At 48.0% G+C, this 22598-nt stretch overlaps 1 protein-coding gene across 2 annotated transcripts; it reads right to left on the bottom strand.

Moving 5' to 3' along the window:
• Nucleotides 1-11679: 11679 nt before the first annotated feature.
• Nucleotides 11680-22334, bottom strand: DDRGK1 (DDRGK domain containing 1). Of its 2 annotated transcripts, none has more exons than XM_047067630.1 (9): nt 22184-22334; nt 20814-21020; nt 19465-19577; nt 19135-19236; nt 15884-16006; nt 15562-15600; nt 12924-12980; nt 12361-12409; nt 11680-11980 (listed from the first exon to the last, which is right to left on the bottom strand). In XM_047067630.1, exons 1-9 carry the CDS (start codon nt 22272-22274, stop codon nt 11814-11816), a joined length of 948 nt encoding a protein of 315 aa, XP_046923586.1. In that variant the 5' UTR covers nt 22275-22334; the 3' UTR covers nt 11680-11813. The 2 variants fall into 2 exon arrangements, with proteins under 2 accessions (XP_046923586.1, XP_046923587.1); XM_047067631.1 differs by lacking the exon at nt 22184-22334 and adding an exon at nt 21298-21439.
• Between the last annotated feature and the right edge of the window lie 264 nt (nt 22335-22598).

A 22598-nucleotide genomic window follows, 5' to 3' on the forward strand; every position in this document is an offset into this window, starting at 1 on the left:
GGCGCGCGGCGCGGGCCCGGCTCCGCTCCGCGCCCCTCCCGCTCCCCGCCCGGGCCCCGCCCACCCGCGGCTGCGGCAAACGCGGGCCCGCCCTCCGGCCACGCCCCCCGGGGCCGCCAATCCCCAGGCTGGGGCGGGGCGCAATGCCTTAACCCCTTTGTAGCTGCGTCCAGGTTCGCGCTTGGGACCCCTCTATCTCGCCTTCTCCAAGGCTGCGGAAGTCGGTCCCGAGCCCCTCTGCTCATCTCCTGCCACCCCCCAAGCCCCTTGGGCTCGGCCCCCAGGCTCTGATCTGTAACAAATGCGGTGGGACCGCGCCCTCCACCACATCTTTGGCGACTGGGAGGAGACCCTCGGGTTTGGGGAAGGGGTCCCAGATGGCGACCCCAGCCCCATTCCTCTCCCACTCCTGCTCTTCCGGACGCGGCCTCCCAGCGGAGGGCTTGAGACTGCAAGTCTGCAAGGTGGGGGCAGGGCGAGTTGTCCCAGGTGGATCCGACGGCGCTGAGGGTATATCCAAGCGGCCCGCAGGCCGGCGTGTGGGAGGCTTCGAGGCGCAGCGACTACGTCCGGCAGCAAACGGAGCCCGTTTGAAACTTGCTGTTCGCAGAGGCGCACTGCCCGCGGGGGCGCGGGTGGGGGGGGGGGGGGAAAGGAGGGCGACGAGGAAAAAGATCTACATTACAATCGTGCTAGGGTGCGAGTGCTTTCTCACTCGGTGTCCTGCACTGGGCACGAGGTCCGGCCCGACCCCCACGCCGCATTAGGGGGTGAGAGGGAGTGAGGTCAGGACTTCGTCCCTCACTCGAAGTATCAGCTTCGCACGCGCGTGCTGCGTTCTGCGCCGGGATTTGGCCCTGGAGGACTGCCGGGAGGAAGCCGGCTTGTACTGGAGGTCTTAGCCTCGAATACTGCGAATATGGTGGGGAAGCAAGCCAGGCCTAGGGTTCAGCATTAGTAAAAGCCTGGAGCTACAAAGGGTCTGTCCTAAAAACTGCAGCGCCTCCAGTCTAGTTGAATGTAACCCATTATATCTTTGCTGTTAGAGCTGATTAGTCATTAGACATCCTGTTTTATAGTATGTATTACTTGCTATTTCTTGTTTTCTGTATTTTTCCATATTTGCTTTTATCTTCTATAGTGTTCTGCAAGATAGAAATTCTGTTTAAAGTCTCCTAGTGGTTGCCTTTGAGTTCATCAAGTAAAAATACAGTTCTTATTTCACAAATATTAAAATCAATGACAAATCATTCATTTTTATATTCCTCTTTATGTAATGAAAAATTTAATGTGCCTTTCCATCTCCAGGCCTCTTGCCCTCACACCTACTTATATCTGTCCATTTAATCCAGGATGATAGACCCAGTCTTTTTTTTTTTTTTTCAAGCCACAAAATCCTCTTGGAAAAGAGGCTTTTGCCAACTCTTTGTTTAATTGCTATCAATGTTCTGCCAGTTTTTTATGCTCTAATTTTTCTATTTCTCATTCAGACTCATCTCTCATTTTACAGGTGATTTCAGGGAGGACCACTGAATGTTTTTTTCCTAAGCCTTTGCCCTAGGTGAGAATGCCTTTCTACTTACTGTCTTCACACACTAATGTAATGTTGTGGCTTGACTGTTTATGGAATTCTTGAGTCCCAAACTGTACCCCTCAAGGCTCTCTTGTCCTTATCCCATTGTCTTTGGGTCTCAAGATGGTAGCAAGTACACCTGAAACTAATATAATGTTAATGTGTCAATTATATATCCCCCCCCCCCAAAAAAAAAAAAAGGTAGGAAAGCTGGTCTGATGTGTGTTAGGTGAGCAATTTGCCTGGTGCTTGTTGGGATTTTCTTCATCCTTAAAAGTCAAATATTTTGCAAGTATAAGTATTAATTTTCCAGAAAAGAAGTGGTCTTTTCAGCTTAGAAAGGCTTTCTTCTAATGTTCCTGTCCATTTCTTGAACAGGGTTGCTTTGGTTTTTTTTCTTCTCCCCTAAAATTATCACATTGGATCACCACTGTCAATGAAATCTTTGTCCTTTTTCTCTGCATCCTGGGAGAGTATCTCATGTTTCCTCCACATCACAGATTTAATTTTCTTGAGAGTCAAGGTCAAAGAAAACTCTTTTTCTCCAGTAAGATATTTAATTCTGCTTGTTTTATCTTCCTTTGATTTTAGCCAGTTTCCACCCTACCTGTGTCTTGATCTCAGCCTTAATCTCTTTTTAGTTTCTGTTCCAAATCATAGAGAATGTAGTTTTGCATTTTAAGAAGAACAACAGGAAAACAAGGGAATACCATAGCTGACTCTGCTGTAATGCATATGAAAACCTTGATAAAGTGGACCATTTTCTGAGAAATAAAATTACAAAAATAAGAAAGATGTTGAAAACATTATCTAAGAAACATGTCCAAAAAAGGCTCTGGGCTCAGGTGGTTAAATGGAAGAATTCTCTCAAACTTTCAGCAAATAGATAGTCCTTACCCAGTAAATCTGCATTACACTCCAGAAAAATTAGAAAGCAATTTCATTTTATGAAAGCTACAATTATCCTTAATTCCTAATATAGCATAAAAAGGAAAACTGCAAACCAATCAATACTTATCAATTCATGGGGAAAAAATTCTTAACTACAACTCAAGGAAATACAATTAAATATTCTTGTATAGGATATTGATCCATGTTTGTTAAATGGGAAAACAGTCATTATCATATATGCCAAAAAGTCATTCAAAAATCGGTACCCAAAAAGAACCCTCATAATTAACCAGGAAGAGTTGAAACTAAGATTCAATATTTTGTGCTTCAACAGGTGGTAAAATCAGGAGTGCCTCAAATGGCCTAAGTGAACATTGCCCTCACCAAACAAGCCTCCTTATCAAATCGACCAGGTGCAATTTTGACTTATCTCTGAGTAGCAGGCTTCAGTTCTCTGTCAGCCTGTGGAATCATTCAAACAAGCCTATCACGTTCCCTGCAGGAATGATGGGCTCACCTCACCCTCTTGCTGCTACAAAGCCTGTCCTGCCCAGCTTCTGGTTGTACACTGTATTTCTGAGTGCAACACCTGGATGGTCCTGTGTGACCTGTGGTGTCCTCCTTCGCTGAGCTGTGAGGATATAGGTGCCCAATAAACTGCTGTCAATCTCCCCTGTCCAGTGTCAGGTACTGTGTTTGACCATCCCCATAACCCAAGGGTGGGAACCCCTCCCTCACCAGTGGGACAAAGCGAAGGCGGTTAAAACAAGAGTGTATTATCTCAATAAAGATGGGAAAATAAAAAAAATATGTATGTATCAGACTGACAAAAATTAAAAACTGATGATATCCCATGTTGGTGTGGCTGTAGGAAACAGGAACTCATGATGTTTTGGGGAGTATAAATTGGTACAACCTTTTGGGAGGACAATTGGGTAATCTATAAAAATGTGAAATATATAGATCCTTGGACCTAGTAATTCCATTCTGGAAAGAAATGCCATCACAAGTAATATGATAGATGTTCAAAGGTGGTCACTGATGCACTGACTGCAATAGAAAAAATAAATTTAAACCTAAATACATCAATCTATTAATAGAAGATTGAGTACATGAATCAGAGTGCATCCAGTGCAATGGGTGTCTATGTATGAACATAGAAAGATGACTACATTAAGTGAAAATGGGGCAGAATCTTACGTATGCATATTCTGATTCTTGTATTATTCTAGTAAGAATATATATGTACATGCACAGAAAAGTAAAAAAAAAAATGCACATCAAACTATTAACAGTGGCTACTTTGAGATGGTGGGATTGCAGGGAGGAGGGCAGAGAGAAGATTCCAGGCACTTCTGTAATGTTTGAATTTTTTGAAAAACAACAAGCATGTATTACTTTTGTAAAAAAAAAAAATATTTTAAAAAATAATGCAGTTTGCTTGGAAGAATAAACAGGTGAATAAGCTCTGAAAATGTAGCAACAACAGGCTATTAATATACTAAATATTTGCTCAAAAACCCCTACCCCCATGGGAGTTTGCATTTGAAGAGGGAGGAGACAATAAGTAAAATATACAGTGGGTTAGAAAGTGGCAAATACTAAGGAGAAGTTGAGATTGCTGGGGAATCCCAATTCTGAATAGGGTAGAAGGCCTCCCTCAGGAAGTGACAAGTTAAAGATTTGGAGGTAGGGGAGCAAGCCAAGCATAAATCTAGAGATTTCCAGGATGCGATCATTTTATCTACAATAAACTGAGCTCTTTTTCAGTATTTGTGTTTTTATGCACCAACTAAAGCTTCCAAAAAGAAAAAGCTACTTAAACATGATTTTAATTATGGTTTTAGGAAGATCAGCAACTACAAAAGGAATTAAACATTGTTCAAGATTTACCCTTTTAAATGGCACTAGCCTTAGACTGTTTTACAGCTGAGTTCTACCCAATCTATTAAGAGATCATTCTAAATCCTAGGAAAAGATGAAAAGCTCCCTAATTCATTTTATAAAGGTAGAATAATCTTAATGCCAAAATCTGACAACATAAAAGAAGAAAGTTGTGATTGATTAATCATCTGTCTTCCCCACTAACTTTTAGCATGTTAGGATACTTTTTTTTGTTTTGTTTTTTGACAGGATACTTTAAAAAAATTCCATATCCCCATCTTAATACTCTGGTAAGGAGAATTAATGGACCCCCGAAGATATCCAAGTCCTAATCCCCTGAATCTGTAAACATGTCAGGTTACATGGCCAAGGAGAATTAAGGTTGTAGATAGAATTAAGGTTTCTAATCAGCTAACCTTAAAATAGGGAGATTAGGAGTGCATGGCTGGCTCAGTTGGTAGCATGTGACTCTTGTTCTCGGTTGTGAGTTCGAGCCCCATGTGAGTGTTGCAATTACTCAAAAATCTTTATAAAATAAGGAGATTATCCTGGATTATCCAGGTGGGCCCAGTGTAATCATAAGGATCCTTAAAAGTGGATGAGGAAGGCAGAAGTAGGGGCGGGGGGCATATGACTGTGGAAAAAGGCTAGAGATGCAACATAGCTGGCTTTACAGATGGAGGAAAAGGACCACAGTCAAGGAGAAGACAGAATAGAGCCTCCAGAAAGAAACAACTCTAGGTTGATGTCAGCCCAGTAAGACCCATGTTGAACTTCTACAGAACTAGAGGATAGTAAGTGTGTGTTGTTTTATGTCACTAAATGTGTGGATGTTACAGCAGTACTAGAAAATGAGTGCAAGCACATAATAGATACTTAACATTCATTTGTTGAATGGTGAATGAAACTGCAAAAACCCTGGGTCTACAGATAAATGGATAAAAGAGAAATAGATCATTCACAGAATACAAATGGCCAACAAGCAATTGAAAACATCTGCAGCCCTGCTGATACTGAAGAGATGCAAATAAAAACCTACCAATTAATAGACTGTTGTGACCCTTTGGGGTCCTACCCACCAAGTTATCCAGAAGGGGACTTGGGGCTTCTTAGGGGTGACTGGGCAGTGACCTCCAAATGCCGAACTGGGGGGCAGACAAAGCACTTAAATCCATGTTTAAGTTTGGATGTTGGCACTAAAGTTTTTCACAGCTATTGCTTGCTTTATGAGGAAATAAAAACCTCTGGAATTGGGCCAAAAATTCCTGAGAATGACTAGTAAAGGTCTTGGGGGTTATCCAGACCAATATAAAACTAACTGAAATGTTTATGATCCAAATATGCTGGGGTCTTTAACATGTGGTTTTATAAGCTGATGTTTACACACACACACACACACACACACACACACACACACACACAGTGGACCCTTGAAAAATAAAAGTTAGAGGGAAAAATATTAAAAACTTATTAGACCGTTAAAATCACTATTCTTTACTCATTGCCCATTTTTCCCAATAGAAGATGGTTTTTGCTTTTATGTTCACAAGGGTCCCTGACATTTTTCTTTTGTTTTTACATAATTGATACTTTGTTTATATAGTACTAACAAAGAGACTTATCTGTATCTAAACAGTGTAAACTTCATTGCAAGATATTTAGAAACAAAGCATAAACCAATATAAGCCACTGCCCCCACCACCCACCATTGTGAGTTTTATGAATTCACATCTATTTGTGAAGAATGTTGTTCTTCTTAAAGCCCCAAGCAGAATAATAATGATTATTGCATCATGGAATTATAATTATATCCAAAACTTGAATCAATTTTATGGAAACACGCAGACTCCAAAAATGTTACCAGATAGAATTTTTGTAAAAGCTGGGGTCCATGTGTCTGGCAGAAAGCCTTCTTTGTAAACTTTTTACATTTGCAGATATGGTTGCAGACTAGATGAGATGGCTAGGTAAAATTTATACTACCTGTCTTTGGGGCCCAAACTTCCCATGTGTTCTTCCCTTACCATTTGTCAACTTTTCCTCTCTTGAGTTACTACAATCCAGCAGGGACAGTAGCTGAGACATGGAAAAATGAGTTTCCCAGCAATGATGGATTATATGTTCAATAATTTCTCATATATTCATATTTGTTATTATTGTCTATTTTGATATGAGGCAATATGCACAAACTAAAAAAAAAAAAAATACATAAAGACAACTGCCAGAGTAGACATCAAGCATGTATCCACCCAACTGCATTGTTCTGTAAACTGTAGGGTTTAGCTCAACAACAAAATGGCGTGAAGTACCTCATTGATGAGAAATAGTTAAAGGAAAATAAATAACAGAAGTATTAAATCTCAGTTACTCAGTTACAATACAGTTGGAGCATTACTAGTTTTAGTTTTTGCATTATTATGATGATGATGATGGATGTGTTTTTGTACCGGTTAGAAATAGAAGTCAAGAAAGTTAAGTTAAAATGACTACAACCAGCCAATAAATCTAGCATGTTATGTGCAAAAGATTATATTTAAACAAAGTTAATGTTACAGTATTGGTATTTAATAGGTTCTCATAACATTCTCTTACACGTTTTTGCTGTAATGCGTAACAAAATAATGTAGTATATAATAAGCCAAAAATTATGTATGGTGTCAGGATAAACCAAGTAAAACTATTTTTCAATGTCACTACTGTAGTCTAAATTGCTTTTGGTACAACCCTGTGATTATCAAGTTATATATATTACACAACTCTTCACCCAGATATTGATCCTTTGCCCTGTCCTCAATGTAAAAGAAACAGGCTCCTTAGAACCCTATTTTTCAAATCAGTTAGTGGGTTAAGAAATCAATGGAGTCAGCATCAGCAGTGGTACAGAACAGAGAAGCAAATATCAACATGCATCAACCACACTAAGCAAAGCACTGCTAGGACACCTTAGCTTCAGGTCTATCATGTGCATACGAACATGTACTTAATGAAAAATGGATTTCTTACTAAGAGATACTGTCAAATAAGTTTGAGAAACACAGACTCAGTGGAATAGTCATCTCCAATCTTGGGCCTGGGATTTGGGATTGGAGATATCTGGGGCAAGCACTTGTGAAGAGTGGAGTTGGTACAGGGAGGGGTTGATGGGAGTAACGATGATTTGTGGGATGAGATGACTGCAAAGAAGGGCTAAGAAATGAGTTACTCGGAGTGTCTGGGTGGCTCAATCAGTTAGGCATCCGACTTTGGCTCAGGTCATGATCTCATGGCTTGTGAGTTCGAGCCCTGCATCAGGTTCTGTGCTGACAGCTCATTACATTCCCACACCTGTCCTCCACTCAGCCCAGAAGGCCTTGCTTGTAAGCTACTGGTCCCTTTTGCATATCACAGGATTTGGCCATGCACCTGCTGGCTGGCTGACTGGCCTCCCTGGTGGATTAGCACCAGGTTTTGCTCAATGCAGTTCCCTGGGGTGCTTAGCATCTCGCCTCATACTCAGTAGGCTCTCCATAGTTTATTAGTTTTGTTTTTTGACACACACTTTGAATGTGTTAAATAAGTTTTGTGTCACAGAGATCCAACATGCATCCTGAACTGACTGGTGCCACTGTGTAGCCTGGGGGCCAATTGCCAGGTTGATGGAGGGACTACTGGCAGCCTCACAGGGTCCAGCTTTTTTAGCCCCTTTTCTGAAGCTTATCTTGAGCCAAGGATCATGAAGCCATCTGGGGCTCATTGTGTTATTTTTAAAAATATTTTACTTTTAGTGGCACCTGGGTGGCTCAGTTGGTTCAACTTTGGCTCAGGTCATGATTTCATGATTTTTCAGGGGTTCGTGAGTTCGAGTCCCACCCACATCGAGCTCTGTGCTGTCAGTGCGTAGCCTACTTTAGATCATCTGTCCCCCTCTCTGCCCCACACCAGCTTGCACTCTTTCTCTCTCAAAAATAAACATTTATTGGGGTGCCTGGGTGGCTCAGTCGGTTAAACGGCCGACTTAGGCTCAGGTCATGATCTCGCGGTCCCTGAGTTCGAGCCCCGCGTCGGGCTGTGTGCTGACAGCTCAGAGCCTGGAGCCTGTTTCAGATTCTGTGTCTCCCTCTCTCTGACCTTCCCCTGTTCATGCTCTGTCTCCCTCTGTCTCAAAAATAAATAAACATTAAAAAAAAAATTAAAAAAAATAAACATTTATTTAAGAAATAATTATTTTTACGCCCTTCAAATTATCTTCTCCACAAGAAGGAATGAAAAAAAAGACCACCCATTTTGTAGTAGGTAGATGTGTTGGCAACAAGGAAGACAAGATCAACAGGCTTATTAGAAGGATGAACTAAGGGATCTACCACAGTTATTTCTGTAATCTGGTCAGTTAATAAACAACTACTTTCAGGGACACCTGGGTGGCTCAGTCAGTTAAGCATCCAACCCGATTTTGGTTCAAGTCATGATCTCACAGTTCCTGAGTTTGAGCACACATTGGGCTCTGTGCCTACAATGCAGAGACCACTTGGGATTCTCTTTCCCTCTCTCTCTGGCCCTCCCCCACTCACATGCCTGTGTGTGCTCTCTCAAAAATAAATACACTAAAAATAAATAAATAAATAAATAAATAAGTAAGTAAATGACTTCTTTCAAATTGAAAAAACTTACTTTTAAGTAATCTCTACACCCACTGTGGAACTTGAATTTACAATCCTGAGATCAAGACTGGCATGCTCCACCCACTGAGCCAGCCAGGCGCCCCTTATTGTTTAATTTTAAGCTTTTTTTTTTTTTTTTTACGAGAAACTTTCAATATAAAAATAGGAGTATAACCTACATGTACCCATTACCCAGTTTTTACAATTTTTCAACTTATGGCCAATCTTTTAACCATTTTTGAAAAGACAAGTTGTATTATATGGCTCTCCCACCACGGGCTTGTCAATAATAGGCCTCGGGGTGCCTGGCTGGCTCCGTTGGTTGGGCATCCAACTTCAGCTCAGGTCCTGATCTCACAGTTTGTGGGCTCAAGCTCCATGTTGGGCTCTGTGCTGACAGCTTCGGATTCTGTGTCTCCCTCTCTCTCTGCCCTTCCCCCACTCACAGTCTCTGTCTCTCTCAAATAAATAAGCATTAAAAAAAAATAACAGGCCTTGAAGGTCCATGAAAAAGAGAAGTTGTGATAGAACAAAACTGAACTGGACTCTACTGGGAGCAAGTGGCATCAAAACAGGCCTGTCGAACTGGGCTATAAAGATAAGGCACCCAGAACAAGCACAATGAGCGTTTTGTAAATTGGGAACTCCAAAATCAGAATTTACCTGATGAGCTGGAGCCAACAGTCAAGTGTTTCTGATGTGGAGGGGGGACCTAATGATGAAAAAGGGGCCACACAACTAAAGGACTCAGGGTCACAGTGAAGTCCTGGGTCCCTGCTTCTGAATCACCATCCTTCATATATATGCATCCTCAGCCATCCGAGATAATCATGCTGGGGCTCCAGGAGAAGTGAAAACTACCCTCAGGAAGCAAAAGAAATAAAAGCAGAGCTAGTGAATAAGCAAATGTAAATCATGATATTGAAATGTTTATAATCAGTTTCAGTATCACACACATAGATCAGTAATGTCATTGTTTTAACACCAGGTCTACTTTTTGAGATGTAAAAGCATTTAAAATAATTTCATGTATTAAATTTGGGGGATTTAAATGCTTAGAAGTATTTAAGTAATAATTGTTTAAATGCTGGAGAAATTACAAGTGGTTAAACCTGAAAGTTTTCATGTACTAATTGTGAAAGCGCTTTATACATATTTAGAAACATGTTAATCACTATTTCAAGAACTGCCCATTTGATAAATTTATTAGATTAGTAGGTTGATCACTAAATAATGCACACAGGGTCACAGGTTTTTTTCCTCCACACTAAGTGGGACATAAAGGGTTTTCGAAAGCTTCCAGGATGTGAGAAAGGGAATTTCCTTTTCCTCACTCTTGGCCTGTGGACTGTGTCCTGAGGGTGGAATGCAGGTGCTAAGACTCCTAGTCATCCTGCCACCTGGATGGCAGTGGCTAAGGACAAGTGAGGGAAAGGACGGAAGAGACCTTGCTCTGTAAGAAGCCCTTTCTGGTGGGGTCTTATTCTGATTCCCCTAGTCCAGAATGCAATCTGGCATGAGACTGTTCACAACTCCCCAGGTGCTTCCAATGGGCAACCAGGGCCCAGAACCATCCATCACTCAGACTGTAAGCCCCCTTTTCCCTTTGTAATTTTATGTTTCGTTCTGACACTAATGGTACCTATATCTGTTCCTTCTCTCTCCTACTGGATTACGGGCTCCCAGGCAGTGCACGTGGCCCTTCCTAGCTCCAGGCGACTCCCAAGTGCCTGCTGCTGACGGAAGCAGCAGAGTCAGACCTCACTTGGAATTTAGGTACTATAGTTAATGCTTATGGCACCAAATGAGTCAAAATCATCCTTGACAACACTCAGGAAGGTTCCACCCTAAAGTCTAATGTCCTGTCTCCCCATAATCATCCACACGGTTTCCTTCAGGGTGAGAACAGAAAGCTGCCTCCTCTACCAGGCACGAGAGGAAGTAGGTGGTTTATGTTTAGGGGCAATGTTGCATAAAAAATACACCTTTAAATACATGCCTCACCCTCAGCACAGCAGGATGCACACGCCATGAACAGCCTACAGGAACTAGAGTGACTGACCCTACAGGAGACACACATCTCCCATCTCACACCCACTCCTGAGCATATGGTCCTTACATCCACCGGTGGGTGGAATCGCCCACACCATTTAAACTTTGTTGAGGATGCAGAGCTAAATTCATGCGATGGACTGTAGGAAGCACATCTCTCCACTGTACAATTCCTTCCAGCTCAAGTAGGTTCCCCGCTTCCTTCCACCTGCCCAGCCTCTCTCCCTCCCTGGCTGCCCTTCCCTCCCTCTTAAAGGCCGATGTCCCTTAGGATTCTATCCTTGGCACTTCACTCTTCTCCTTAAGGGCTCTCAGTACTCTGTAGGGCTCCTGAATCCATCCATGTAAGCAACAGTGAGACCTCCCTCCCCAGTTAGGGGAGATGTGGCCCTTAAGGTTGCTCACTTTTGCTCTGGGAAGGTTGCTCTGAGGCAGGGAGAGAAAGAACTCATCTTTGTAGGGTACAAAGGAACACAGTAAATGCTCAATATTCTTTTTAAATGAATGAATGCATAAGAATGGGACTTTCACCACAGGGCTCCTCCCACCCCCACCCACCCTGGATATAATTTGAGGACTAGGCTTCACTTGCTCATCTGGGATCTCAGGCCAGGCCTTCTGTCATACCAAGCCACACCAAGCTCAGCAGTGCTCACAGGTCTTTAATCTATAACTGCCTGGCCACATTCCATCTCTCCCCCAGGATGGTGGGGAGGGACCAAGATGTATGGCCAGGTAGGCTGTACCAGCTCCCAGTCCAAAAGGGAAGGGCTAGGTCAAGCTGGGGCCTGGACAGGGGGCTCCTGGCCCCAGGCGATGAGGGAGTTGCTGGCCTGCGCAAGTTCGGTGATGGACACCCGGCCCCGCTGTCGGATGAAGTTAGCCACAGCAGTCAGTTCCTCGGGGGTTATGTAGATGAACTTGCCCCTGTCGTCAATCACACCTGTGGAGTCAGGAGGGTTGTGGGGCTGAGCCCAGCCCTCTAAGCCCCCCTCCCCACCACTGCATAAGAATGCCCACCCAGCCACCCAGCCACCTGGCTCAGAGCCCTCCAGGCTTGCCTGCCTGCCTGGCCTCCCCTGGCTGCATCCAATGGTGGCTAGGTGAGTCAAATCAGGCTGTCCCTGTCACCCTGAGCCACTCCCAGGCCTGGGCATATCCCTCTGCTCTGCGCCCTTCCTGCATGCACACCACTTCCCTATCCAGGGCTGGGAGTGGGGAGTCATCTGGCCTCTGGAACAAGTCCCTGCCAGGCCCCCTGTGGCTAGACACCCACCCCCCTCCCAGGCCAGGGTCTATGGCGAATGATTCTCATCCCCTCACCTGTCAGAGCCCCCTCAGCCAGCAGGTCTTGGATGCGGTTTATGGTGTCCTACGAGAAGAACAAGTCTCAGAGCAGAGACGGGCACTGCCATCCCCAGAAGACAGTCACAATCGCCCTCCGACCACAGCCGACTCTCCTCCCCTCCTTTTCATGGCCGCCCCCCACGTGACTCTGTGCTTCTCCTTTGGAGGGGCCTAGGGGAGATAGGACTCTGGTCTTGGGGCCCTGTAAGACCCCTGAGAGAGGCTCACTTCAAGGCAGGAGAGGAGAGGTGGGGATGTTTGGCCACGAAGGCTGGCATAGCCTGTTTGCAAGACAGTTATCAAGGTAACTGGGTTTGGGCTGCCTCAGTTACAGGGGCTGCTGGAGTGATGGGGTTTGGGCTTTTTTCTTTTTCCTTCATCGAGTAGAAACACAGGATTCCTGGGGTGCCAAAGATTCCTACAGTCTACTCTTGCTCGGGGACATCAACACCCCATCTTTCAGGCGGGCCCCCTCTGACAGCCATACAGGCCCCGTGGCCACATTCCACGTAGCAGGCCACCCACCTTCAAGAGCTTACCTGAGTCCGTAGGCCCACCTGGGAAGCCAGGTCTTCCAAGAGCACGACCTTGGACTGCTGCAAAGAGGGGAGAGGAGAGAGAGGGGGACCTTGGGCAAAGCCGTTCGGCATAGAAGCCCTCTGAGGTTGGCATGCCCACCTGCTCTGCTCTGGTGGCTGGCTAAGCAGGCTACATACTCCCATGGGACAGCCTTGTTCCGCTCACACACTACTCACACGCTCTCCCAGTTGCCTGTACACAGGCACACACGCACTCATAAATTCTCTTGTGGCCCTGCTTGCAGGGAGGGATCTGCCCAAACCACCACCTGCCCCATGAGGCACCTCCTGGCCTGGGGACTACCCTGGGACAGACACACATGAAGAGCTGAGTGCCGCTGCTACCTTCTCCTCTGCATCCGGCCATATCATTTCAACATCATGTACAGGCCAAAAAGGGAAGCACCACAGAGATGAAGCCAGGGGCTGACAATTGCCAGAAGCTGACTAAAAAACTCACTAGGACCTGTGTATGCTGAACACAAGGCCAAGGAACTGAGGTGTACGTATGTGGGAAGGAGGGTGCAGAGGTGCAAAAGACACATCCCCTGCCTGAGCTCAAGGCTGGCCGAGTAGACAGGTGAAAGCAGATGAGAAGCCCGGATGAGCCAGGGTCTTGGCAGAAGCAGTATAGCTCGGCTTGTCTCACCTTTGTTCACTGCCCCTGGCCTAGAGATCCCTGCGACCATGACATGCCACACTTTTCACCATCCCCTTCACACTGCTGAGGCACTGTGCTCACCCTTAAAATAACTATGGCTAAATTTGCTCAGTGCTTTCCATGCACTACCATGCTGTGTGTGCTTCCCTCTCACCCTCAGTAGAAAGTTTAGTTCCCGGGGCAGGGGGCAGGGGGCAGGGGGCAGGGGGAGGGGGGAGTGGAGGTGCTGCCGAGGCTCTACCTCTGGGTCCTACACATGCATCTGCCCCTGCCTCCCCTCCAGACAGCATAGCATGTGACTCGAGAGAAGGCGGTCTTTTGCGTTTCCAGGAATCTTCCATAGCGAATCAGCTGGGGGAGGAGTGACACGGTGACACCTCCTCAGCTGCAGATGGCATGTGACTGTTCAAAATGCCAAACTGAACGTTCAGGCGGGGAGGCAAGTGAGCGGCAGTTGGGCCAGGGGGTGGCGAGCACAAAGTGACCTGGCCAGCTGACCTCTACCTACAAAGCAGGGAGCAGGTGTGGGGTTCTCAGTGACAGCTCAGAGTGTGAACGTGGAGTCACCCCAGGTGTCTCTTAAGACCCGGCCCGAGGGGCTGCTGGGGTCAAAAGTATGTTTAGAAAAACCAACCAACCCACTCAGCCCTGGTCAGGAAAGAGAGGGGACTGACAACCTGGAGGAGCCTGGAGGAAGGCAGGTGGGCTGTATTCCAGAAGTCCTTCTCCCTGCCGACAATAGCGCTGGGAGGATCAGCCGGCACGGGCCGGAAAGACCTCCAGGGTCCAGAGGAGTCTGGAGAACCCCCGGAAAATGGCCTCTGCAGACAGCCTCTGCAAGCAAGCGCTGCAACTGCCGCGGGGGGGCGGGCCCTTACTCAGGTCTCTGCAGAGGAGAGGGGGAGCTAACGCTAGCGATCAAAGCTTTCCTGAAGGAGACTCAAGACCATGTTGCTGTCCGCTGGGTAGGTGGGGACGGCAGGTTCCAAACAGCAGCAGGAAAGTGTGAGAGAGGTCTTGCTGGCCCTTGAAGGTGCCAGCGTGGAGAACCGGCAGAGAATGGGCTGCATCAGAGGGGAACGGCGCTCTCTGCCTCCCAGTAACACCCGGCCCCCAGGCTGTGAGCAAGGCTCCTCGCCGCTGGGAGGAGTCTGAACCCTGTTCCCTTTGGAAGAGGTGGGGGGGAGGATTATGCAAGGCCTGGCTCCTTGGCACCCCCTAGTAGCACCCCCACTGCCGCCCCCACTCCCTCTGTACCCCTTCCCTCAGCCGCCTCTGCACCTGTGAGCTGCACTTGAAAACCTCTCCCCTTGTCGCATCCTTCGTGGGAGAGAAGTTGCTTAGCAGCAAAGCAGAGCAGGATGTGCTTATGCAACCCGGAGCAGTACCCGGTGCAGCTACAGACAGAGTGGGGCACACGTGCCGCCCCGCCCTCGATTCCAAAGGAAACATCATCCTGTTTCCCTGAAGACCCAAGTTCCCGGTCAGGAACACATGGCAAGAGATACTTGTTTCAACTCAGTGGAGGCTCAGTGTGACAGAACTGACAGAAAACACATGTGAAGAAACCTGAAAACACAGTGACTCACTGAGCGTGGGGTCTGAGGAGCAGGGAGACTGTCAAACCCTGACTGTGAGGAAGTGATTGAAGGCTCAGGCCTCCCACACAGACCGGGTCCCTCTCCACTGTCAGAGGAAAGCGAGGTCTGCCAGGAGCGGGCAGCTCAGGCTCTCCTATCCCCCACCCATGCCTGCACAAGCTTGAATAAGCTGCCCGTACCCTGGCTCCAGTCTGCTCCCTCCAGGCCGAGAGAGCACACGTGACACACACACACACACACACACACACACACACACACACACACACACAGACTCACACGTGACACACACGCGTGAGGCAGGGGGCAGACACCCAGGCTCTGTCCGGTGGCTTCTTACCTTTATGTAGTTGATGAACTCTGTCAGGAAGCTGTGGGACTAGAGGGGCAGAGAAATCAGGGTGAATGTCCCCCCTGCAGGGGCCACAGGGGTCTACGCCCACCCACCAGCCTGTGTGAGCAGAGCCTCCCAGAGCGAGGGGTGGGAGGCACCACCTCTCCTGAGGACGAGGCCTCTGGCCACTAGAGGCTGCTGGGCCTGATGCCCACCCACTTCTCACTGCCTGACAAGGGCGGCAGGTGAGGAGCAATGGGGTATCTGGGATGGGGTGGTGGGTTTGGTGGGCATGGGGAGGGGCTTCCCAGGGGCAGTGTGGACCCACCTGTTCCTCAGTCATGGTCTCACCCACACCTTCCTCCTCCACCACGAAGGCCTCCTTCAGTTTCAGGTACTCCTCATGTTCCCGCTGGGCCTGCTCCTCCCGGGCCTTCCTCTCTTCCTCCTCCTGTGGACAAGAGTCAGGTACTGTGGGGCAGGTGCCCACCCCATCCCTATTCTGGGCTCTGCTGCCCCCACAGCGCACCAGGGCACACAGTCCAGCCCTCTCTCAGTTCCTTCAAGACTCTGCTCTCTCAACCTCAAGCTGAGCTGCAGGCAGAGGCCCCTCTTCTCACCAGTTTCATTACCTCCCAGATACATGCTGCTCAGCCCCCTCTCCTTGAAAATCCTCCCGTGACCCCACCCCACAGTACCTTGCAATCACCCCCCCTCCTTCTCTTCCTGTCATGTCTGAACTTTGTGGACAAACGCCCAGGCTCCATTTCCTCATCACCCTTTCACCCCTCCTGCCTACTCCAGTCTGACTTCTCCACCAAAACAAGTGCTACAGTCCCACCCCTGCCCTCCATCCCACCAAATCCAAGGGACAACCATCAGCCTCACAGCCTCTTAGTGGTGCCGGGAGAGCTGACCATTTCTTCTTCCCTTGCTTGGCTTGCAGACCCCACCCTCTCCAGGACTTCCTCCTGCTCCTTGCTCAGCCCTGTCTCCCCCCCCCCCCCCCACTTCCTCGGGTCACCTTGCCATGCCCACAGCATCAAAAACCATCTCCTCGCCAGTGACTGCCACAGTTGTACCCCTGCCCAGATCTTTCCTCCCACGTGACACATCCACTGGGCCATCTCACAGGCACTTCAAATTGCATATGTCCCAGAAAGACCCTGTGATCTACTCCCCACACGTCCGGTCCTCCTCCTGGGTCCCTGGCTCAGTGAGTCACACAGCCATCTGGCCACCTGGTCAGAAATAAAGTCCTATCTACCACTTCTGCCTTCAACTTCCGGAAAACTTCTCAGTCCATCCGTGTTGCTCAATCACCACCACCACCTAGTGCCATAGCCTCCCCCCAAGTCATCCTATTTTCCACAGCTCTCAAAAAGATCTTTTTAAAACACATAGCTAAAGCTGGGGCAAAGAACATATAAAATGAACCTGGTGCATCTTGTGGTACCAGAAAGAAAGTACTCAGGAAACCAAACAATGAAGTTACGTCAAAGGTACATGGGAGCCAATTGCGAGAGCTCCCAATGGTCTATATAATAAGATAAGTAAGACAGTATTGGACTCTAACACAACATACAAAATAAATATCCTCCAGTCTGTGTAGATATAAACAAACAATTATATAAATGAAAAAGAAAAAGTATAGCTCTGGAACAAAAAAATTCCCAATACTTTGTGTAGATACTCTCCTCTGAAAGAGGTGGAGAATAACTCTACCCACCCCTTAAGTGTGGGCTGTGCACAGTGACTTGTTTCCAAAGAAGTACAGCAAGGAAGGAGTTAACATTCCAGTGCAGAAATCTGGCAAATACAACCTGAGCCAAGCAATCAAGGTTAACATCAGTAAAGACAATTTGACAACATGTATCTTTGATACAATGAGAACGGGCACTTCACCTGTGACCTTCCTCCCAGAAATCCATAAGCCCAGTCCAATTATGAGAAAAAAACCCATCAGCTGAACGCAAACTGAGGAATGTTCTATGATACTTGCCTGATATTCCTCAAAACTATCAACGTCATCAAAAGCAAGGAAAACCTGAGAAAATGTCACAACCCAGAGAAGCCTAAGGAGACATGGTAACTAAATGTAATGTGGTATCCTGGATGCAACCCTGGAAAAGGAAAAGGAAAAGGAAAAGGAAAAGGAAAAGGAAAAGGAAAAGGAAAAGGAAAAGGAAAAGGAAAAGGAAAAGGAAAACTGGAGGAAAATTAATGAAATCTGAATAATGTATGGGGTTTAGTTAAAACAACGTATACTGGGGCGCCTGGGTGGCTCAGTTGGTTAAGCATCCAACTTTGGCTCAGGTCATGATCTCACGGTTCATGAGTTCAAGTCCCAAATCAAGCTCTCTGCTGTCAGCGCAGAGCACACTTTGGATCTTCCGTTCCCCTCTTTCTTTGCCTCTCCCCCACTCGCATGCGCTCTCTTGCTCTCTCTCAAAAATAAACATCAACAAACAATGTGTCAGTACTGACTGTGAGAAATATACCACATTAAGATAAGATGCTAATAATGGGAAACTAGGTGCAGGAAAGGAGAATCCTTTCCTAAAGGTCATTTAGGGTCCATTACACAATATCAATATTCAAAAAGGTAAAAAAAACCCTTTCCACTAATGCCTCCTGTCTGCCGTGGTCTGGCCCATCTGCTATGGCACCCACAGCCAGGCTTTCTGCCATCCAGGGTCCCTGGACAATAGGACCAGTCAGAGGCCAAGGGCCAGCTTCCCCCAGCTGGGAAGCCCTAGCTCTCACTCTATATACACACCACAGCTTTGTGATGTTCCTTTTCTCAAGCACTCGTTCTCAGAAAGGGAGCCACTGGCAAACAAATGCTCATTAACCACCTTTACTGCAGAGGCCCCCATTCTCTGGGCATCTATCTTCTCCATGGCAGGCCCTAAACAGGACCTGGATCAGGCAGGATCCACCAACTCTTACAATGACCTCTAACAATTTCAAGGCCCTTAGGGTCCAGACCCCACACCCTCTCTGACCCCTCTCCTTCTTGCTTACCTTGTTCCAGCCACTCTAGCCATCTCAATTTTCTTTAAATGCTCACTTTCCTTTAAATGGTATGCTCAATAAGCCAAATGAACAAAAATCCCCATCTCAGGGGCACCTGGGTGGCTCAGTCAGTTGAGCGTCCAACTTCGGTTCAGGTCATGATCTCTCTGTCTGTGAGTTTGAGCCCCGCATTGGGCTCTGTGCTGACAGCTCAGAGCCTGGAGACTGTTTCAGATTCTGTGTCTCCCGTGCTCGCTTCGGCAGCACATATACTAAGATTCTGTGTCTCCCTCTCTCTCTTCCCCTCCCCCACCCGTGCTCTGTCTCTATCTCTGTCAAAAATAAATAAACATTAAAAAAAAAAAAAATCCCCATCTCAGGCTCTGCTTTTCAGCAGCAGCTTTATATAGGTTGTGTTTAGAGTCCAGGGCCAAATAAACCAGGCCTGCTCCTGAACCAAGTCCATGGCCCATCTTCTAGGTTAGGTGTGGGGAGCTGCACAGGAAGCAAGGCTGCCTGGTCAGGGCTCAGAAGTTGGGGGGAGGGGGGAGTCTGCCTCACCTTTTGTTCCTCCTCCAGGCGAAGGCGCTCCTCCTCTTTCTTCCATTCTGCCTCACGCTGGGACTCAAGGCGTTTCCGCTCCTCACGTTCAGCCTCCTCTGCCTGGAGAGAGGCCTTTGTAGGGGGCATATTCCCACTCCCAACTAGAGTTTGCCCACCTCACAAACAGGCCAGGGAAGGTAATGATTGGGCCGGACCAGACCCAAGCTGCAGGAGACAGAGCCAGGCAAGCAGCGTGCAAAGGGCCCAAGGTAAGGTTCTGACATGGGGGACAAGAAAGGCAGGACCCTTTCCCATTTCCCAGAGCTGCACCCCATCCCTCCTGCTTGCCTCACGCTGGGCTTTTCGCGCCTGTTTCTCCTCTAACTTCCGTAGTTTCTTGGCTCCAATTTTCCCTGACAGGTGACTTTCCACTGGCTTCTCGATACCTTCTTCCTCTTGGGCTGAGAACAGTCAAAGAAAGACATTTCAGCTCCTGGAGAGGACCAATGAGGATGAGTCCATCCTACTCCTTGTTCCTCTCCACATTGTGGGGGGAGGGGGGATGAGATCCCCTTCCTCCCACCTGTAAATGTCACTAGCCCAGTTCTGCCCTCCAAAGACATCTGTCATGAACACAGAAATTCACACTCTGAGTGCGTGTATGCCAGAAAGTGTGTGTAGAGTGTGTGCTGAGGATAGCAGATAAGGTGGGGTAAGGGTAAGAGAATGATGGGGCAAAGGAACAGATGATAACTTTAGATGCTGCATAGCCACAAAAAGGGAGGTGTTGGGTTCCAATATCTGAGTGTCTGAAAATCCCAGTCAGGCATATCTGGGCTTGCAGAGTTCTGTGGTTTGTTTCTGAGCCAAACCTCCAGGGAAGGATGGCCCCATGGGGAAATGTATCCCCACCTCATATCTGAAATGGTCTTCACTGTGGTCAGGAACGGCTGAGGGTTCTGGGCTCAACGCCGGGCCAAAAAAGATAGCTCCAACCCCAAGGCTACCTAAAGTTAAGGCCAGCTAAAGGTTAGCTGTTGATGCCGGGGCAGCAGGAACGTCTGATCCCAAGTCTGAGACAAGGGGGATGGTACCACAAAGTGAGTCTTTTTTGAGTCAAAAGGGCTAATTCCCAGAAGTACAAGGGCAAAAGCCCCAAATGCCTCTTCCTCAGGCTCACACCAGATTTCAGCACTGGAGAAGAGATATTTTTTCCCACAATCCCAGGGGCTCTGTTGGTCTCCCAGGGATATGGATGCTTCTGTCAACAAATTTCTCCAACCTCAAACACAGGTGATCTCACTTCAGGAACTACAGAAGCTCTTGGCTAGGCACTCTGGCCCTAGAATGAGGCTCTCAGAAAATGAGTGTGCCGAAACTACTAAGGTGCTGGGATATGAGAAGTAGACTAAGGAACTTTCTGGGTCAATCTGAAGATCTCTGCCCTCTTGCTTAGACACTGAAAACCAAGATAAAGGAAGAGGGGGCTGGCCTAATAGAATAGGGGTCAGGGTCCAGAACTGCTGGTTTCTGGGACCAAAGGATGGGTCTCAAGTATTCCCTACTCCAACTTTATCTTGTGGCTCCCAGACATATCTCCTATACTCTAGCTTCACACTCCACTCTTCCATCCAGCTTTGGAGGTCCCCTTATGCCCTTAAACAGCCCCTTTCCCCTCCAGGCTGGGCCCCTCTCACCTGGGATGATGGCCTCCTCCTCATTCTCATCCACCTCTGCCCAGGCAATACGCTGAGCTCGACGCTGGGCCTGCAGGCGGCTGCCCAGGTCCCTCCGGCGCCGGGGCCTGCCCCCTGCTCTCTGCTCCTCGGGGTCCAGGGGCTGAGGCTGGGCCACTGAGCCTGCTACTACAGGCTGCTCCTCATTGTGCAACAACTCCTGGCCAGCTGTAGGGAAGACAGGAACCACAACACTGTCTAGCAACCCAATCCACCTGAAAGCAGGGGAGAACCCCGGATGTCTCACCCTCCACTTAACGTTCTCCAGGCTCCTGCTGCCCAAAGCACAAAGCCCCAATTTTCTCAGATATTATGGCCTTTATAACCCAGACCCACACCTTGGTCCTATGCAGCAAGATCATCCGTTCCCTCTTGCCTTTGTCAATACCTTTCCATCTGGTCTGTCAGGATACTGCCACCCTGCAAGACAGAGATGAAGCCCTACCTCCTCCAGGAAGCTCACCCTGACCTCTCCAGACTTCATGTGAATGCCCACTGCAGGACTGCATTTATTGCTTGCCTCAACACCACCTGCCATAGTTTTATAAGGCATGCCAACCAGGAGCACACCTGCTCCCGGGGGCTGTGTGTTTCCTTCCAGGAAGACTTCTTGGCTATCTGCTTTACCTCAGCTTTCTCTCTCCTGCCCTTGGAGCATGTAGGTGCTCTGAAGTAACTTGTGGGCCCAGGGAGGGGAAGAGACTATATATACACAAATCCACATAACGACAGGAAATGGGAAATGACGAGAGGAAGAGAATGATAGGAGTATCTGAACTGTACCCTGGCAGATGACATGGCCTCATGGTCGGGGTACAGAACAGGGAAGGTGCTCTCTTTGAAGGGGAAGGACAGAGGCTCAGGTAGTTACAGCTCGTAGGTAAGCACAAAACACTCAAGTGCCCCCTTCTTGGCATCCACTCTGGAGCCGGCCTGGGTGGGACGGGAAACCCCTGCGGCCTCTCCGTTGGGTGCCCCAATGAGGGAAGGGAGTGTGTCCGCCAGGGCCTGGCCCCTCTGGGTCTGGAGTGTCGACAGGCGAGGAGAGGAATTGAGAGAAGCCGTCTCTGAGGCTAGGAGAGAGGTGTAGAGCGCTGCCATCCACTCGGGGAGTAGGGTTAGAGCACTACGTCTCCGCCTGCTCCCCGACGCGCAGGAATGCGCATGCGTGCAGCTGGCCTGAAGCGCGACGAGCGCCAGCCGGCACGGAGCAACTCGTCGGTCCAGGCAAGCAAGGCCAGCGCATGCGCAGAAGCCGCGGTGCGATGGCCTACAAAGGCTCAGGCCAGAGAACGCGTCCCCACCTGTCCTGGAGCGGCGGTATCTCTTACCTGCTGTTGCCCGGCCCCTGCTGCGAGTCAGGAAAAAGATAAGGCCGACAAGCAGAGCCGCTGCCACCAGGTACACCACGGGGCCCACCATGACGAAAGCTTTCAGGCGGAACAAGCTCGTCCACCCTGAGGCCCGGGTCTCCGGGGCCCCGCCCAACGTCCACATGGCCCCTCCTATCCCCCTAGACCCCGCCCACCACCCGGGTCTCCGCCCAGGCCGCACACTTCGTATGGAGGCCTCATTATTTTACCCTAAGGAATTTGGGAAGCATAAAAATACCCATTCCTTCAGGTGGAAATTATTGCAAACGGTTTTGTGCAGTGCGACATTTATATATGTTTTAAAAGCACTGAGCAATACCACACACTGTTTATGAAAACATACATATGTGGAAAAAGTACAATAAGATGCTTA

This window comes from Lynx rufus, unplaced genomic scaffold (genome assembly GCF_022079265.1).
Source record: "Lynx rufus isolate CCGP_SWC_20201006 ecotype Redwood Valley unplaced genomic scaffold, mLynRuf1.p SCAF_8, whole genome shotgun sequence".
Classification (NCBI taxonomy): Eukaryota; Metazoa; Chordata; class Mammalia; order Carnivora; family Felidae; genus Lynx; species Lynx rufus.

Bases quoted from the DNA above. Each gene is read 5' to 3' on its own strand.
- DDRGK1 (XM_047067630.1), bottom strand. From the start codon at position 22,274: ATGGTGGGCCCCGTGGTGTACCTGGTGGCAGCGGCTCTGCTTGTCGGC. The intron at 15,601-15,883 runs GTGGGTCCACAC...CTGCCCCTCTAG, and splicing joins AGACCATGACTGAGGAACAG to TCCCACAGCTTCCTGACAGA. The intron at 12,410-12,923 runs GTAAGCTCTTGA...TTCTTCTCGTAG, and splicing joins AGGTGGGCCTACGGACTCAG to GACACCATAAACCGCATCCA.